This window comes from Kwoniella botswanensis, chromosome 3 (genome assembly GCF_036426115.1).
Source record: "Kwoniella botswanensis chromosome 3, complete sequence".
In the NCBI taxonomy this organism is placed as follows: Eukaryota; Fungi; Basidiomycota; class Tremellomycetes; order Tremellales; family Cryptococcaceae; genus Kwoniella; species Kwoniella botswanensis.
The window spans coordinates 2,055,167-2,073,735 of record NC_088601.1 but is presented as its reverse complement, the minus strand read 5'-3'; the positions used below and the strand labels follow the sequence as shown (position 1 = coordinate 2,073,735).

General features: G+C 47.2%; 8 protein-coding genes across 8 annotated transcripts; 3 read left to right on the top strand and 5 right to left on the bottom strand.

Moving 5' to 3' along the window:
* Window positions 1–839: 839 nt before the first annotated feature.
* On the bottom strand, window positions 840–3,277 carry L199_008654 (uncharacterized protein; the record flags this gene model as incomplete). Its single annotated transcript, XM_064894333.1, has 10 exons — window positions 840–984; window positions 1,041–1,182; window positions 1,240–1,306; window positions 1,373–1,503; window positions 1,566–1,682; window positions 1,739–2,133; window positions 2,226–2,426; window positions 2,484–2,580; window positions 2,646–2,853; window positions 2,948–3,277. 10 exons carry the CDS (start codon window positions 3,275–3,277, stop codon window positions 840–842), a joined length of 1,833 nt encoding a protein of 610 aa, XP_064750405.1.
* Window positions 3,278–3,894: 617 nt separating this feature from the next.
* Window positions 3,895–5,030, top strand: L199_008653 (uncharacterized protein; the record flags this gene model as incomplete). The annotated part of the gene is made up of 2 exons (XM_064894332.1): window positions 3,895–4,257; window positions 4,314–5,030. The coding sequence occupies 2 exons, from the start codon at window positions 3,895–3,897 to the stop codon at window positions 5,028–5,030; spliced, it is 1,080 nt and encodes a 359-aa protein (XP_064750404.1).
* A 58-nt stretch (window positions 5,031–5,088) lies between these two features.
* On the bottom strand, window positions 5,089–6,340 carry L199_008652 (uncharacterized protein; the record flags this gene model as incomplete). The annotated part of the gene is made up of 3 exons (XM_064894331.1): window positions 5,089–5,435; window positions 5,497–5,944; window positions 5,999–6,340. The coding sequence occupies 3 exons, from the start codon at window positions 6,338–6,340 to the stop codon at window positions 5,089–5,091; spliced, it is 1,137 nt and encodes a 378-aa protein (XP_064750403.1).
* Window positions 6,341–7,543: 1,203 nt separating this feature from the next.
* Window positions 7,544–8,247, bottom strand: L199_008651 (uncharacterized protein; the record flags this gene model as incomplete). Its single annotated transcript, XM_064894330.1, has 3 exons — window positions 7,544–7,630; window positions 7,688–7,911; window positions 7,977–8,247. The coding sequence occupies 3 exons, from the start codon at window positions 8,245–8,247 to the stop codon at window positions 7,544–7,546; spliced, it is 582 nt and encodes a 193-aa protein (XP_064750402.1).
* Window positions 8,248–8,650: 403 nt separating this feature from the next.
* Window positions 8,651–10,063, bottom strand: L199_008650 (uncharacterized protein; the record flags this gene model as incomplete). The annotated part of the gene is made up of 6 exons (XM_064894329.1): window positions 8,651–8,695; window positions 8,771–8,959; window positions 9,027–9,449; window positions 9,527–9,805; window positions 9,870–9,956; window positions 10,013–10,063. The coding sequence occupies 6 exons, from the start codon at window positions 10,061–10,063 to the stop codon at window positions 8,651–8,653; spliced, it is 1,074 nt and encodes a 357-aa protein (XP_064750401.1).
* A 580-nt stretch (window positions 10,064–10,643) lies between these two features.
* On the top strand, window positions 10,644–11,480 carry L199_008649 (uncharacterized protein; the record flags this gene model as incomplete). Its single annotated transcript, XM_064894328.1, has 3 exons — window positions 10,644–10,722; window positions 10,824–10,972; window positions 11,082–11,480. 3 exons carry the CDS (start codon window positions 10,644–10,646, stop codon window positions 11,478–11,480), a joined length of 627 nt encoding a protein of 208 aa, XP_064750400.1.
* A 393-nt stretch (window positions 11,481–11,873) lies between these two features.
* On the bottom strand, window positions 11,874–14,787 carry L199_008648 (protein transporter SEC23; the record flags this gene model as incomplete). The annotated part of the gene is made up of 9 exons (XM_064894327.1): window positions 11,874–11,897; window positions 11,965–12,436; window positions 12,493–13,070; window positions 13,136–13,375; window positions 13,437–13,595; window positions 13,711–14,025; window positions 14,107–14,404; window positions 14,526–14,697; window positions 14,748–14,787. The coding sequence occupies 9 exons, from the start codon at window positions 14,785–14,787 to the stop codon at window positions 11,874–11,876; spliced, it is 2,298 nt and encodes a 765-aa protein (XP_064750399.1).
* A 1,246-nt stretch (window positions 14,788–16,033) lies between these two features.
* On the top strand, window positions 16,034–18,440 carry L199_008647 (uncharacterized protein; the record flags this gene model as incomplete). The annotated part of the gene is made up of 11 exons (XM_064894326.1): window positions 16,034–16,139; window positions 16,190–16,265; window positions 16,333–16,533; window positions 16,665–16,914; window positions 16,988–17,200; window positions 17,269–17,388; window positions 17,489–17,602; window positions 17,691–17,780; window positions 17,839–18,069; window positions 18,126–18,289; window positions 18,347–18,440. 11 exons carry the CDS (start codon window positions 16,034–16,036, stop codon window positions 18,438–18,440), a joined length of 1,659 nt encoding a protein of 552 aa, XP_064750398.1.
* Window positions 18,441–18,569: the final 129 nt, after the last annotated feature.

Below are 18,569 nucleotides of genomic sequence, written 5' to 3'. Positions count from 1 at the left end.
GAGAATAAAACTAAAATTCGAAGGGCTTCCTCCCTCCCAACGCTGTAACATCGCTTACATACGTAGAGTACAGATAAGAGAGATAAGCCAATTCATTCTCACGATACACATAGTATACGACCCAATGATTGGTTGACCGCCATCCCTTCTGGATGTCATGCATACTACACCCTACGTCACTATTGCTCGTCTGACAACGCAACAGCAGGAAACAACACACGAGAATAGAGCGACAAGAACCATACATACTCCATCTCGTAATGCCAAGCAGATGATTGGTTATTGCCTTCCGGAATTTGCGGATCAATCAGTCAGAAGACCAGAAAGATACATCAGCGCCAAGTGAACGCACCACACGATCATTCTTTTTTTCATATCCTCCATCTGCCAGCTTCATCTTCTTCAGATCCTCCTTGACCTTAAGCTTCGACCTCGGACGGCGTCAAAATGATTCCCGTCATTTGGGTCCGTCTCCGCTTGGACTGCTTCCAGGTGAATCACCCGCATCCGCGGGTAGTAGGCGCGGCGATAGCAATGCGGGAATGGATAAAAGTGACATCATAACTATATATTTCCCTGATCTACTACTGTTCATATGCATGAACACCATAACTAGTTGTGAACATATCGCCTTTCTCTCATGCTCGTAACAATGTCCCTTCCTTATAACGCCTGTGAGATGCTCGACAATACCGCTTACGACCAAAGCTGCGAATCAAAGGTATACAAAGACCTAACATATCAAAATCCTTCTCCAACAGCTACATCATTCCATTCTACTTCTTGAACAAGTACAGCCAACAACCATTTAATTTATTACAGTATGTCTAGTAAATCTCTCACACCTTTCCTTTCGTTCGCTCAACCTCTTCCTGGGTCAAGTCCATTCTATGCAAGTCAGTCTCTTTGGCGACGTTATCGAGATCCCTGAAGAACACAAAGTTCGCTACGGATGCTGCCAAATTCGCACACCCAATACCGACACTGAGATAAAAATGTGTCAGTAAACTGTCCATGATAAGATATCAGGAAACACTTACAATACCCAGGTCAGTTTGGGATCTTTGAATGCTGGAGTACAGCCCAGTACGATCGCTTTGGAGATAGCACTGGTGAAGAAGACGCAGGCGATAATTGTTCCTTTCATCCTTGGTGGAGTCATCGTATAGGCCATCTCATAACCTAGATTGATCGTTAGTTAAATTCGGAATACTCACTTAAAAAGGTGTTTACACTTACAACTGACACTGATGAAGATACCACCAAGAGGCTGGAGGATAAAGGGAATAGCGACTAACCAAGCGGACTGCGATTGACAGGTCGATTGTCAGCACACCCATTTATGGGTGATGATGGATAGATAGACACTCACCAGTGGTGATACCCCGGTACCGATATTACATTCCGTCGCAGCGTATCCACAGGGACTGGTCTCGTACACTTGCCATTGCAAGACTGCTGCGACGGCGTTGAGGATCGCACCGATCAAGAATCCGACGGAAACTGGATCAACATCATCAGTCAAGCTACACGCTAACCTCGTCATGAGTAATGATAAAGCTTACTTCTCTTAATATAACCAAAGTTGATACCCATTTTACGCAATGTGGGATAAAGCACGTAGTTGTACACGGGGATAGCACAGACAGTGGCAATGGGATTGAAATTGTTAAGCAAGTCGTCTGATTTGAGCTAGTCAATTTCACTCGCTAAAATGCTCCACGACGTTGATGCTCACTCGGTAGTCCGTTAGTAGTCATCGAGCCAGCCATGTTGGTCAAGATCGAATCGGTCCCACCGTCTGCAAGGTACCACGCAGGAAGTAGGATAAACACTCGCAAAGCTTTCAAAGTTGCTTTGACCTCGTCAACAAATTGGTCGTCGTAGCTGAAATAACCCGGTTTGTGTTTCGCCGCAAGCTCTTCGAATTCGCCATTGGCGCGCATATTGGTCGGTTTCACGCTTTCCCAAGCGTCACCAGCTCCCTTCGAGCCCTTGATGCGCTTGAGGACTTGGCCTATCACTTTGAATGAATCGCCAACCGAAGAGCCAGAAGGTGGGTAGTGGGTGATTCGCCTTCGAGCCCAAAGCAAAGCGAGAGGTTGAAGTAGGAAGCAGATACCGGGCAACATACTATGGGAGGGTAAAAAGCGGACGATAAGGTGCCGAATATTAGCAAAAGTGGTCACAATCGGCCAAAAATGGTTTTTTTGGTTGACACTGACAATGAAAGCCAAAAGCCAATCCGCTTTTCAGTGTAAGACGTCGCGATCGAGAAGAACGCTCCCCCGTTACCTGCCCAATAGTACAGCAAAAGCATGCGCTCAACGGTCACTCCAGGGTCCTCAATGACTTTTTCACCTGTAGGAAGTGTTTTGACGGTTTGACGTTTGACAGTTGACTGATCGGCTATCAAAGGTGCCACACTGAAAGTATCGTGGTGGTGAGCTTCTCCGGCCAGTGACGGCGATACATGTACTCACCTAGGCTTGATGAAACCTGAGCCGAAAGAGAGACAAACCATACCGATCGCGAAGGGAATGATCGCGTGACCACCGGAGATTACACTTGGGATCGACGCTATAGGATGATAGATAAAGTTAACCGTCTACGGACCTTCCTCTCATGCTAGAGTGCACACCCACCAATGACTAGAAGCATGTGAGAGAGGAAGCCGATCGTGATACCGACCCAAAGACCACGGTACCTTCCGAGCTTGACATCGGCGAGGTAGCCTCCTAGGAGCGGGGTACAGAATACCAAAAATTGGAACGTGACTGTAAGTGCATTGGCGGTTTGAAGACCTAGACCTAGAGCACCGGCTGATTGCTGCGTACCAGCCGGTGGCGCACCCTAAAAACATGGTCACATCAATTGTCATACCATACAGTATTGCGGGTTTTTTTTTTTTTTCTTTTTTTTCCTTGTCTTAAAGTAGGTCACTCACTGCACCATTTCCTCCCTCGGGAAGGGGTCGTTGGATGAAATTGGTAAAACATCCCGATACTCCATAGTAGGAAGCATAGTTTGCGGCTTCAACAAAGCACAAGGCGTATCCTGCAGCATTCACTTTACCGGGAATTTTTCGAAGAGTGGCTTTTTCTTCCTCGGTAGGTGCGTCCCCGTCCATCTCATCTTCTACTTCGTTGGCATCCACCAAGACATCGTTGCTGGTGTCTTTACTGTCGATTGCCTGATCATTGACGAGCACATGAATACCATCTTTGCCGGTGAGGGCAAAATCACGAACCAGCTCAGAGTCGTGTGCGGCTGACATGGTATGTCAAATTCTATGGTGATATGGAACAAAGACAGTAGATATTCTCTCCAAAGCGTATTATATAAGTCTCTTTTCGCCCACCTTGCCTTATCTCTACGCTGACTTTGGTCGTCTGCTCGGCTGACCTTATCGCATACCTGTTGAGATATCGTCGAAAGGACATGTCGAAGTGTATCGGTCTTCAGCGGGCCGGAGACGTTACTTGTCATCATTGTCGTCGCTGCTGGAATCCGATAGATGGTGATTGGTCGTGACAATGACCGCGGCTAGCAGCCGCGGTAGCTATCTCTGGCGGATGGTTGCCGTCGCTCTAAACATGAAAGAGGTTCTTAAAATAGCCTCGACCGGGTTTGGTCATGCTGATAAAAGCGATTTTTAGTTCAGGTTATATCGCGATAAGGTTTCGACCACCCGGAGATGGCCGATCGGCATCGTGCGATGGGTGCTCATCCACCTGCGTTCATGAGAACACACTGCGACGATATGCATGCATACATGACCAATCAAGTCAGCTCAATATACCCGGTACAAAAGTTGCTCTTCTACTTATAAAGTGGTGTACAATATCCCTCCAGTTTGTAGCAACTTATTGTTGTTTCCCGCAAGCTGACATCATGGCCCAATTAACCTCCCATCACACTCTTCCTCCCTTCCCAGGAGACCTGAAGACCGCTCCTTTGGTCTCAGTGTCGTTTGCAAAACTAGAAGCGGACGACAACAAATCATCCTCAGACTTCTTCCAAGCATGTAAAGAGCTTGGGTTCTTCTACCTCGACTTTGTAGGATCGAAACTTGGAGAGACGATCATCTCCGAAGCCGAGGAATTGAACAAGGTCCAAAAGGAGTTCTTTGCTCTTCCAAACGAGGTCAAGGATGTTTATGGTCGACCACATCTTCATCCTTTCTACGCGTATAGGTACACGGAGACTGAAGGCAAAGATGAGAACGGCGCACCATTAAGAAACGCAAATTACAACGTAAGTTCAACTCGAGGAAATCACTTGGTGCCCGTGATGCTGAATATGGAACATAGCTTCGTAAAGACGATATTCTTGGTCAGTGCGAGCGGCTAGCATGCCACCCTTTGATCCTCGAGCATCAAGACCTCTTTGAACGATATGTCAGACACTGTCGAGCAGCAGTGGATGTCCTCCTTGAACATCTGAACACGCACCTCCAGCTCCCACCAGGCACACTGGCCAACCTCCATCGGATCCACGAGCGTTCAGGAGATCACGTCCGATTTACTCAGAATCACCCTGGCGCGTTCAACGAGGACCGAGCACGTAGTGCCGAACACACAGATTTCGGGTCATTGACGATTTTATTCAACTGGCTCGGAGGTTTGCAAGTACGACTACCGGTCACCGATGAGTGGGTTTACGTCAAACCTATCCCAGGGTCCTGTATCGTCAATCTCGGTGATGCGATGGTCAAATTTACTGCTGGTATACTCCGATCGAACATTCATCGAGTCGTTCCAGCGCCTAGTACACAGGCTCACCTCACTCGAAACAGTTTGGTCTTTTTCACTCGACCCGAAGATAAAGTTGTCCTCAGACGATTGAAGGGGGGGATCATCGATGCTCAACCACAATCGTTAGTACCTGAACCCGAGATGACAAGCCACGAGTGGATAATGGGTAAAGGCACTGGACGTCTTCCAGGCGTGTTCACATCCAAAGGTTTCGAAGGAAAAGCTCGAAATCCTGAGCCTCAAGTACCTGTACCGGTCAGTATACCAGCCTAGTCACAGGTGCCACATTGCCAACATTTCCACCGTACTTCTATGCATTATATGTCTATACCTAAGCGCTAGCATATACAGATAAAGCATTGGGTCCACCACAGGTCTGCTTCTTGTTTCCTGCACAGGTCATTGTGCATTGAGAGCTGTACTTGCTCAAGCTCGCGCCATTAGCGAATGAATTTCCGCAGTAACATTCTCTTCCGTATTCGACGGCTGCGTATGTGAAACCGGATGATTTGCAGTAAGCGGTACAGGTGTCGACGGTCATGCTGTCGGAGGAGAAAGAGGCTCCAGTCAAGGCTCGGCCAGAGACTTCTTGGATACACGCTTGTTTGGCGTAGCCGTTGGACGTGCTGGCGGAAGGAGCGAGCGAGGGATTGGTGTAGACTTGGAGGACATTGGCACCTGATTCAAAATGAGTCAAAAGTCAATGAAAGCTCTTTGCTGCCAATAGGAAGCCGCTCACCACCACAGTTCTCTCCAGGACCTCCTGAACAAGGCATGTTACATGTAGTGGCGGTCTGACCAGCTCCATTTCTCAAAGCTGAATCGCAATAACATTCGCCCCCGTACTCTAAGCCCGCCATGGAGTAGCCTTTGTTCTTGCAGTAGTTGATACAAGTGGCGGTATTGAGAGCGGGAGTCGAGTATGACCATCCGTCGAGAGCTCGACCGGTGGTACCTTCTTTGAAGCATCCCATAGAGCTCCATCCATTAGGAAGGCTGACGGAAGTAGAAGTGTAGTCGGCAGAGAGACTGGCAGCGTTGGACTTGGTGGATACGTAAAGCGATAGCGCACCGGATCCACCACAAGTTCTGGCTGAATCGCCGTTACAGGGCATGTTGCAGATACTCTTGGATGAAAGCGAGGCCCCGTTTGCGAGCACCGAACCGCAGTAACATTCACCGGAATACTATGATTCATCGTTAGTATAAGATAATCAAACGAGGACCAGACCTCGACTCACCTCTAACCCAGCGAGAGGCATGTTGTAGTTATCACAGTAGGCGAGACATTTCTCGATCGTCATTGAAGAAGACGAGAAACTGGTCCACGAGAGAGCTCGACCCGAAGTACCTTCAGCGACACAGGAGGACGCTGCCCAACCGGTGGGAACAACCCATGCCGAGGCAGAGACAGAAGGAGCAGAGGAAGCAGAAGTTGAAGTGGAGCTGGCAGAGGCAGAAACGGCGGAGCTAGCAGCAGAAGACGCAGCAGCGGAGGCAGCAGCAGTCACTGGGACTGCTCCTGTGGAGCCAATGCATGCCAAAGCAGCTACGATGGAAGTCAAGGAGAGGATGGAAAGCATGATGAGGATTGTCGGAGGTTAAAGAGTAAAAGGGGAGGTCGGAAGAGAGGTTGGTCGAGCAGGTCAGGTTCGAGTAGAATGAAGGTTGCCGATGGAACAGAGGATGGTTGGGTGAGGAAGAGCCGTCCAACCTGGACACCATGATGCGATATATATATCACATTTCCAGTCATCCCACTGACTAATTTTGATATCACGCCCGATCATGATGTTAAATCAAGAACGCCATGTCTCGACGTCTTGTACCTTTCGGGATAGTAATTGAAGAGGATGGTCGATCAGGTCAATAGTGCATGGCTAATCTCCGGAAATAGCTGCTCGAACCGTGACCCTCTCTGATGGAATCAGCCAAGTAAGGGAATTTTCACCTATCCTTACGTGATTTCAGGTCCACATGTCAATTTGTCTCAGCGATGATCGACTATGCCGGAGTCCGAAGTCTCGGATAGGGAGCTTCACATGCAACAACAGCATGAGAAGGTGGCTTTGGCAATTTTGAGGATGTACGTGAATCCGGCATTTGATCGAGCCCTTCGTAACAAGGACATGGACTTTACCGCTGGCAGCGCTGAATTGTGATCTAGCAAGACTTCGTCCGTATCACCGACATATACTAAATATCCTTATCCCAATTGAGTCGATGAGTCTCGACTTTACCGCCTTGGCCAAGCCATACCCCTCGTGTCATGATCGAGCCGAAACTACCCATCAGATCGATAAGTTTCATAATGCTAACGAATGCAAGGACGATCCCAGTTGAATTCCCCCGACTTTCCTCACTATCCACCCGCCGGTTCTTCCGGGGAAATTCACCTTGCCCATCCGTGGTATGTACAATACATCATCTTCAGCACAAGAATCAATAGCGCTTTTCATATCGAACGCTTGCATCACAAATCTTCTATATATGAATCGTACGGATGACCTCTTCGCACATAATTCAGGCAGTCAAGCCAACCAGAGGCAAAGGCGAAAGTGAAGCATACTTGACTATGCTATATGATCAATGCTTGTCTTCCCAGAGTACCCGCCAGATCCTGTTACAATCTGTAAGCTGTACCATACGATAGCTGCATGCAAATCGATCTGTCCATCATCTACAGGTCTATACATTACAGATCTTCCACTTGTCACGTATAAAAAGGTGCTCTTCAGTATCTGATACCAGGTGGTGTCCCGATGGTACAAATGAATGAACTTCAATCATGAAACGGATTTCCGCATGAATACCGCTTGGAGATGTCGATCCGGATCTGTCTTAGTCGGATGAGGGAAGAATGGTTTCGGTTCCTACAGTATCAATTGCTTAAATGGAAATATTCACTTGATGAATAGGTGACCCCTCACCCTATATTCTGTATAACCCCTTTTCTCATACCACCGTACCGCCCTACCTCTCTGATTGAAATCCTCCACTGCATACCCCTCTTCGTCCACATATGTATGGTACGCAGTCGTATCTAACGTTATCACCTTGGCACCATACTGTTCTATAGCGGCTTTCTCCATGAGGTCGATGGCTTGGGTACCTAATCCGTTCGCTTGATAGGCTTTTCGGATGAATAGTGATGCTATAAAATCGGATATCAGATATCTCAACCATTGAGTCATAGAACTCGAGATGGTGTATACTCACAAAGATATACAACACGCCTCTCCCTACTTGCTGTATCCTGATCTTCAGGCATATCAAGACACCATCCACCCATACCTACTTCTTCGACTTGCCCGTTTTCCCGCTCGAGCAGAAATATGCAGAACGGTCGGTCCGGGTCCCCTAAGTACTTCTGAATCTTAGGTGCTCCCCATCCACATTCTTTTCGCAAGTCCAGAAGCAGTTGGCGGTCGTTCTCCTGAGCTAGACGATAGGATAGAGTACCGGAAGTGGAGGGTACGGTGATTGTCATTTTGAGCGGCACTTGTTTGGGACGAGAAGGCGGCGGTTTAGACATTCCTGGTGTACATAGGTCGCTAGGCGCTGGCGCAAGTCATCGATGGACAAGTCTTAAGATATAGTTGAGCATTGTATGTATGTCATATCTGCTGAAGCAGAATCTATTCACTTGGACGTGAAGGTTGACTCAAGATAATGGGCTGATTGTCGAGTCACCTCGTGATTTCACCTCGGGCATACCCGATGACTCAACGCGTACTCCAGAGAACACCATAGGAGGTTACAAAGGCGATGTATTGCTGTTCTCTATGCTGTTCCCCCATATGTACTGTACATGCATAGGGGATATGAACACAAGGATTGGCATGAATATACATGTATAACGATGTTCATATCTGTCTCCCAGTTTTATCTACCTAAGCAATCTTATAAACGACCTTCTTTCCTGAGATCTTTCCATCCTATACGGGATATCAAATTCAGTCGTTAGATCGTATTTCTTCAAACAGGAAGGGTGGATGTATATCTAAACTAACCTTCTGATCCTGGAGACCTTGTGGGATAGCTTCCAATCCATGTCTCAGCTCGATAGGATTCGCTTTGAACCCATATTTTGTAATCCATTCAGGGGTCTGCTTTAATACTTCTTTACCGAACTCGTAGTGATCTTGGACAGCTGGAATGATCATTGGTGACTCAGGAGTTCGTGGTGAAAAGTTGAGGTCCTAAATCAACGTCACCACGGGATCAGCACTTTGGTTTTCAGCGGGTCGGAGAGGAGAGGTGACGTACTTTACCTAAAAGGGTATAGACCACCGTATGTTGCAATTCTACATTGCCCATTTTGTCTTTGAATCCCTCGGGTGGGGGATTAATCACATTCAACTGCTTTCCCTTTGAACCCAATGCCGCTAAAGCGATATTGAAACTATCTCCCTCAGAGATTGTATCGAACGCATATACAGCTTCGCGGTTTGTGATCTTGAGAGCTTGTTCGATAGCATCGGAATCTCGGTAATTGATGACTTCGTGAGCACCGTATGACTTGACGAGATCGAAGGAGTGGGGAGAAGCGAAAGTGAGGACTTTGTAGCCCAGAGTCCGAGCGATTTGAAGGGCGAATAACCCGACAGATGAGGATCCACCATATACGATGTACCAATTTAAACCGTCGGTTGGGCTAGATAAGAAATGTCCTTGACTCTTAAGGAGGACCTAAAGTAATCACACGTTAGCATAGCCCTATTATAGCAACTACAATTGAGCGGTACTTAATGGATTATTCTACTCACTTGAGATGCCGTTAACCATGCTGCACCAAACGTAGGAGCTCCATCCAATTCCAGCTCTTTGGGTACCCTGTATGTCAAATCACTTTCGACGACCAGATATTCCGCAAAAGCACCTCTATCCTTCCTCATTCCTCCGGTGATCATACCTGCGACTGTATCACCCACTCTCAGGTCGGATTTGAGGTTAGAGCCGAGCTTGACGATGGTACCTGCGTAGTCGCATCCTTGGAGTGCGCCGTCTAGAGAGATCCAGCTGGCGACTTTCCAATCACCTGGGTTCTGTGAGTACGAATAGAGTTAGCTGAAGTAGACCAAACCTGCTGTGTGACAGTGAGATACTCACCTGATCCGCATACTCGACCTTGACAAGCACTTCATTCTCACCGGGGGCTGGGACAGGGATGTTGTCCTTGAGGGTCACCCAGTTGGCCTGAAAGTGATTGGGTCAGTCATAAACGTGAGTTGTTGCAGTAAGGGATAACTTGCCTGTTGATCCTCAACTATAGCTTTCATAGTTTGTGGTATGGCAGTCGACATGTTGAATTGTATATCTGGAGATCTGTGCGTGAGAGGAAGAAAGATTGCCTGAATGATGTCAGGTATGTCTGTCTGGCGATTAAGGGTGGATGTTATGAGGACAGACGTCCTTCAATCATGCCGAGATTGTCTGCTTATATAGGTGTCGACCAGTGGAGGTCCTTCGTCCATACAGGTCGATTCGTCATCGTGTCCGTCGCGGTCACTAACCAGATCCAACTGTGCTTTGATCTAATGACCAATCATCCGGGTGCAGGCTATGTACGAGTAGTGCGGATGTTCTCATAGCCTTCGGTCTGAGTAATCACAATCGTAATCTCACATATCTCTTTAGCTTACATATGGTCAGGTTATCAATTCGGCCAAGTGTCCCTCATGATTCCCATGGCCAGTCGCCGATTGGGATGTTAGGCCCGAGCATCAAGAGAAGCAGCTCTGGCGCGTGCCTAAAATTGTCCAACCCAAGATTTCGGGAATGCTGTTTTTCAAGCGAACGAAGCTTGTAACAATGACTTCAAACTTGTCTACATCTTTGCATCAATTCCATTCCACAAGACTCAACCACCAATCTCACGCAAGAATGAGACCGACATCCATCATAGCCGGAGCATCCCGACTACCTCTCACGCCGAAACGAGGTAACAAGGATTTTTACAAGGGTGGGTTGGAGTTTATCCATCAGCCATGGAGTTTCAAGCGATCAGCAATGGTATATATCCTTGACAGACGTGTGCTGACCAGACATCTCATCATCCTATAGGCACTGGTCAATCGAGAGTGCCAGGTGGTGGTCATCGTACTGGACCCCCGGGTGTACATGTGGTGAAAGGGAAAGCAAAGTATAGAGTATTGGACGAGAAAGTCAGACTATTCGTTGGTCCCGGTGCGAAAGTGTTGGAAGAGACTGAGGTGGGTCTGCTTTTCCTTTACAGTTCTTGAAGATCGTCCCGAGGGAGATAATGTCTCTTGACTGATGTATTTGTCATGGACGACCATACTGATACCCGTCATACTACAGCTTCGACCTTACGTAGCCACCCAACAGATAATAGACACTTCCAAGGGTCTCACCAAATTCTTCAACCCATACTCCAAATCATCTTCCAACCGACCTAAATTCCCTTCTTTCTCACCTATGCCTTTACCTCCAACTACAGAAGTAGACGGCGAAGTAGGTAAATTGAGTAAGAAGGATTTCACGCGGTTTTCAAAGAGGTATCAGAATCTGAGTGGGGAAGAGAAACAGGCGTTAATTATGGATTTCAGAAGGAACTGGTTCAATGAGATGTCGAATTATTATGGTGGAGGAGGAAAATCCAACGAACAGGTCCAAGCGGAGGAGAGGGAGACGACAGAGTTGGAGCAGAGGTCAAAGGAGCAGGGTGGAGGAGAAACCCCAGCTCAGACGAATGTATAGAGAAGAGATGGTTTGTACGATATTATGATACAGCATTGCGATGCATCTTCCATCATTCACAGAATGAACGGTGCTATTATGCTTATGACATGCAGCTGGACTGGTGAGCTATAGTTGCACTTGCCAAGATTCAGCTTAATGTCTCTTGGTGGAACTAAATGCGTGTTCATTGTTGAATAATTTGCGAAAAGTATACCTTAGATGGCTTAGATACCATCGACAAGCGTACTGGATTACTGTATTACTGAATTACAGCTTTGAGATCGTTTCGATACGAGCAGCGTTTCTGAATTGTGCCAGTTTCATAATTTCCTCTACTACATTTCAGGCGTACACCAACATGCATGATTATTTGTAAAAACTGTATATACACCGCTTCAACCAAATATCCATCTAGCTTGTAGAAGCGCCAACGGCCTATACAAATCAACATGTAAAACATCAGCGTCACTCCTACCAATCCTGACTGCTTGGGGACACTTACCAGTCTCTTGAGGTGCTCCATGAACACTTGCAAACTGACATCATCCGTGAAGATCGCCTGACCACCTGCAGGTCCTGAACCATATCCACTTCCCGATTGGTGAGTTGTCGAAGGGTTTAATTTCGATAACAAGAACCTAGCCTGTGAACCACCTTGATCACATACGACGTATCGAGGAATAGGTAATCGATCTTCTAACAATTCCTGTGCGTCCGCAACGGGAGCTTCGAGAAGTTCTTTAAAGTTTGCATAATCTTCTTGTTCTTGATAATTCGCTTTACGCCATTGGGCAACGGTCTCTCCGTGGAATATCAATATGTGGAAGAAGGTATCGAGCAACAGGATCACGTCGGGTCGGATAGAGACGGAATCGAGTAATACGGGATGAGGTTCGGTATCGAAGCCGTATGACATTAGGGTAGGTTGGATCATGATCAAAGAGTTATTCACGTCGGCGTCGTTCAACACGTGTCTAAGCGAAGATCAATCAGCTAAAGTATGTCATAGATGGTAGAGGGTATTACTCACCTATAGAAAGCAGTTTCATCGGGGGAATTATTGAACACCTGCAAGAACTGACTTCGTCTAAGATGGAACATGAATTGAGGATAGATACTGAAGTTCGGACTGAGTTGGAAAGACGTCGGATCTTCTTTCCTATAATCAGCGAACTTCTGGCATAATCTAATAAGCATCCTATCCAACCATCTAAGTACATCTGGCGAGTCATCGATCTCAGCTTTGAACACTGCTATTCTGGCCATCAGGACCGCTGCTGCTTCTTGATCGAAGGAAGCGGCAATAGAGGGATGTCCGCCTTCTTGGAAAGTTCGAGAGATGGTTGTAACTCTCAATCTGTATTGTCCAGATGAATGTTGGTAATGAGTAACGAACTGAATCAGGCCTGATTGATTGGGTGATAGTGCTTGTCCTGCTGGAGTGACCACTTCGAAGTATACCGCTAATGATGTCTTGGGGGTAAGGGAGCAAACTTTCCAAGCGGACGTTTGACCGATACCAATCTCGGTTTCTCCAACACACTGGGATTTCTTGTTGGCAGAGATGACGTGCCCGATGACACCGGAGATCTTCAGTTCTTTGGTGGTCTAACGAGTGGTTCGGAGTTCAGTCAGCTCCGTCATTTTTAGATATAATGTTTATGACCACCCACCAGAACATCGAAAGTACCATTGAAACCCATCTTGAGGTAACCTTGTTCATCCTTACCCAAAGTTCGCAAGAAACTCTGCTTGAAGATGGCGGTCATGAATGAATCGGAGATGATCATGAAACCGTTGGTAGCATTGGTGAGGGATTTCATTTCAAGAAGACCAACTTGATCAAGACATCCAGCGTAGATGTCAATGGCGTGACCATTCGCAGAAGCACGTTTGGAAAGACCTTCGTAGTACTATGAAACCGAGCAAATTTGGTCAATGATTACGACTGAGCGGGATATAAACCTTACTCACCTTGGTAGCTCGCTTGAAGTGCTTGACACTGTCCCTATCGATATCGTGGTGTGATCGGATGGGTTCTCTGAGTTCGGGACCGACAACGGTACCAGGACCATCGGTAGGTGGACCACCTGAGAAGAGCATAATTCGAGCGCCAGTGTTGGGGAAGGCGGACTATTACGACGTATAGACATGGTTAGTAAGAACTCGCGATGGTGAGACTGGTCGTCCAACGCTTCATAGGATCCACCTTTCATCTTCCCAACACCCAGAAAATGACATTACTCACCTCGAGTAAAGCAGTCGCAACACCCAAAGCCACACCAGTACATCTGAGTGGTCTCTTGTCCTGATCCACAGGCCAAGGATCTCTTTGAAGGTTCTCCAAAATATTGGTCAATTGGAATTCGCAGCTCTCGACCGATTGGAGGAACTTGGAAGCAGCTGGAGCAGGAACCGGTTGACCTGGTCTCATAGCTTGGATAGGTCTGTTGGACGGGTTGAGTCCTAACATATCGGCAATCTGTTTCGGTTGGTAGTCTTTTGATCCTCTGAAGACGTAGGCTTTGGGACAATCCGCATAGGCTAGCTCGTGGACCATTGCCTATGAGTTGTTCAATGGCATATCAGTCACTGCACAGACCGTAATGATAGGATGGGGCCTATGAGAAAAGGATGTACTTACCATAGTACCGAAAGTGATCAACCCCACCAAGGCATTGGGAGGTAACAGACTCAAACTGACTACGAGAGTCTCCCTTAAAGCCTTCAACTCATCCTCGTCCACACACGTATCGACCACGTATAAGAAGATGGGTGGGATCTGAGCTGGTCGTGATAAGGTATATTCAATGGTGGTGAATTTGGGTAAGAGTTCGGGAGGTAAGTTGTTAGGCGATAAATCTTGGTGATAATGTTGAGGGAAAGGGTTTCGTTGTAAACAGAAGGGACAGATCCACATTTTACCTCGGACGTCGACTTGACTATAACCATCTCATATATCAGCTTCCGGCTCCTCGTGACTGTGCTCTTGTTCGAGTATCATTCTATTTGGATGTTTTCCATCGAAACGGGATTGATGACACGTCATGTGCGCAAACTCACCAATAAGGATTCAAGATAGCCTTACAAGAGCCTTTACAAGTGACGGGCTCGTACATCACCGGAGGTAGATCTTCTCTTTCCTTCAAGGGGGTATACAAAGCTGAGATGGGAACCACAGTACGTGTAGCTTCGATACGACTGGATGGCCAGACGTTCCATGACAGTCTGACACCTGTAAGTGAGTTAGCGTAGCGCTTGATCAGTAGGTGAAAGTGAACTGACCATCCTTGTCTTCGACATCCTCGAATCCTGGTCCATTCATCTTGCTCTTGATCTATGTGTCTGATGGGCTGAAATATAGTGAGGTGAGTGTTATGAGGAAGCACGTATGGCGAGTTAGTTGATGGGTTGGAGTGAAAGCATCCAACAGAGGTTCCACGCCGCGACTATCAGTCCGTCATGTCATGTGGCAGTCAGGTAATACCGGTCTAACCTATATTAATTGGCCCGCCTACCGGCGTAAACTGTAAATCTCCGTTCGTATAACGGCTAGTATGACCGCTTGTCATTGAGCAATCAAGGACGCACACCTACAATCGCGGTAGATCAGAGTTCGATTCTCTGACGGAGAGGATTCTTTTTCCTTGTTGGACCTTTTTGGGTCTCCCAAGCATCCTCTGAGCGGTCTGGACGGTCAGCATTGCTCGGAACATCATCTGGGAAGTGTTAGAGACTCGAAAAAGTGATGGAACAGGCCAGGTATCGCGTGTGATGAGCGGGAATAAAGTACAAACAGGAAGTGCCACATACACATCTGAAGGTGGAAAAATCGACGATCAACGCGTCAGGCCATGTGCTCATAGCATCCGCCTATGCATTCGCTATCGTTCTGTCATCCCATTTTAGGATGTCTGGTATCCAAGCTAATCAGTCTTGCTCGTTACAGTGGCTGATAGGGTTGATCAGTCACATCAAGCGGTAATTGATCGCCGTCTGTCTGTTGTCAGGGTGACATCGATACGAGGAGAGACTGATGTCACAGGTGCAAGAACCTCCTCGACGAGCCAACTTCGGCATGATGCTTCGAGCGTAAAATTAAGACAACGGTAGTCATGATGATCTTAGTAACTTATCGATGACTTCGGCCCGGATGATCAGTCTCTAGGCTGATCTCGTCGACGGGAAGGGACGATATCGCATCGAACCTTGTTTGGAAGTGTCGAAACTGTACGACCGACAGACATCAAGTTCAATTTCCCCTGATACCTCTGATCGATCTGTGAAACTCTGTACTTAGAATCTCATTGAAGATACGACTATAGCCTGGTCCGGAAAGATATATAATCGACTTGTACACTCATTCAAGATGATCTTCTTCTCCTCAGCCTTCTTTCTCACTCTTTTCATTCAATTCCCCCCAAGCACTGGTTGCTTCAACTTTTTCGACTTACATTTTCCGCTGTCGTTATTTACATACTTATTACTTTTTCTATAACTCAGATTGAGTTTCGGTGAAAATACTTTCTTTTTGATTTACTTACTTTCGACAAACTCAACGACCTACGACGATGCAATTCCAATATTCATTCGCCCTTCTACCTCTCTTAGCTGGTCTTGCTAGTCAGACTGGTGCTGTACCTATTTACACGTTGATCAAAAGGGAGGTTCCACAAGGTGAGTAACTTCCTTTCCTCGCAATTAACATGACTGATTTGATATGATAGAAAAATCCCATGCGAGTATCTTACAAGCTGTCCAAACTGTTTTACAACAAGACAATCCTCTAGGTATCGTCGATCCGTAAGTCCCGTAGACGTAGATTATGAGATATCAATAAACTACAGCTGATGCGCTTGTGGTCACTTAGCGTATTTGGTCTCCTGGGTAATGCAGCTGCAGCAGCTGGTGCAGGTCAAGTCACCAATACCGATTGTCTCCAACAAGCCACCGCCGATCAGGCGTTCACCAATGCGAAAGCTGCGAATGATGTGGCTGGTATGACGGCCGCTCTGACTTATAGAGCTTTGGAGAGAAATACAGGTCAAGTGGGACTGGCAAGTGTTTTGTGGTAAGTAGACCTTGTTTCTTGTTCATGTTCAACCTTCAGAAGATGTACAGCATGACGATCCACTGCAGTTCTCCCTTTGATCTTATTTTGTTGAGGAGGGATGTAAGCTGATGACTCTGTGATTGGTGTAGCACCGACACACCAGCCAATCCCGAAATAGCCGCTATATCACAACATCAAGATCCCGCCTCAGCCGACGCAGCAGCCACTAACAAAGCTATCACCCTTGCCCTTGCACAGCAAATCGCTGCTATAGGTGGTGATCCCCTTGACGCACTCAAGAGCGGGACATTCGCACCTGGAGATACAAGCGATCCGACTGGTAAAGGGAATAGCTGTGATGATGATGATTGTATTTTCACTCAAAACCTGCTTGTGGAGGTGAGTAGGTGATGTGGTGTGACGATTGTATCAGTCAGATCGGATGCTGATGCTGGGATATTGCGGTGGATAGGACGCCACTGAAGAAGAGATCAACGCCGCTGTGGCTGGAGTCACTTCTACTGGTACAGCTGGTACAGCTGATGCAGTTACCGGTACTGATACGATTACTGCCGGATGTCCAGCTGTGGTTGACGACGCGGCTACTGGAAATACCACTTCTACAGATACCACTGGCACTGCTACCGATGCGGCTTCAGGTGCAGGAGATACGGCCGATACAATTGTAAGTTGAGTCAATCCAAAGTCTGGAAGATAGGGAAGACGAGCTGAATGAACCATGGCAAATCACAGGGTACAGCGACTAATACCACTCCTGCTGCTGGGATCGACGTTGGATCATGCACAGATTTCTCCATGACTTTCGCCGCCGGATTGGACGGCCGTAAAGCAGATGAATTCTCTTTCGAACCTGCAAGTCTCTTCATAACACATTTTCGAAGACTACATTACAATAATCTGTAAAACGGCCTGAGGCAAATGAAACTTGTTAACTAATGTTTGAAAATCACAGTCCGACCTTGTAAACTTCAATCACGGTACCGCCCTCAACCCATCTATCATCACTCAATTCATGTGCGATACATTCGTCAACGCTTGTGCTAATTCAGCAACTACTAGAAATGTCGTAAGTCCTATACCCCGACATCCTTCTCAGAGGTCTACGGTTATCGCTGATTTTGACGTTGATATCAATGATGTTGTTGATGTGACAGTGCAAAACCGTTGCTGCTGATTTAGATTCCCAACTTGCTTCTGGAGCTTTACAGAGAGATCAAGGATTCGCTGATGCCTGGTTAACTGGGGTGAGCTACGACAAACGAGATGTCTCGAGTCGTATCTTCGGCTGATCAACGATCATAGCTTGAAACTGCCTTTGGTATTCAATCCACTGGTACAGGTACTGCATCTGGTGCCGCTGCTGCCGATTCAGCGGATACCGGTGCTGCTGCCGACACTACTGCTTCAGCCGAGGATGCTACCACGATCGATTCTGCCGATGCCACTGCCACGACCAGCACCGCTGCTACCGCTGATTCAGCCAGTACTGCTACTGCTACTACTGCCACCGGTGATGCCAATACTCCCACTACTGTCAGTGCACCCTCCAACCTCACAACGACTCATCTCGCTTACCCTGATGTGCATAGGCTACCGGTGATGACCTCCAGACTTTCTCTGAGGCGTTAAACGGAGTAGCTGCCACTCCTGTGATCAATATCGGTGGAACCAGACCGTTCCAAGTCAAAGGTGATACGTTCGTCAATGCTGGTGCGGCTTTCCAGAGAAGTTGCGATCAACAGTTCAATGGATGGTGAGTGACTCCCCTGTGTATGACTTGGTATTCGGAGCTGACTCTGGGTGCGTGCAGTGCCAACGTTGCTAATTCCGGATCGGGCGATGCGAGTGTAGCTGATTGCTCGGCTCAGAAAGATCGATGTAGTGCTGCTACACCTCAAGCTTAGGCTTAGAAAAGATGGAGATGCATCTTTGCGATTTGTATCGCTTGCTTGTCGATGTGCTTTTGTCGGAGAGTCATGAATTAACATGAGTGATTTTTGAAGATATGCAAAGGCTCGCTTTCTTCCATTTTA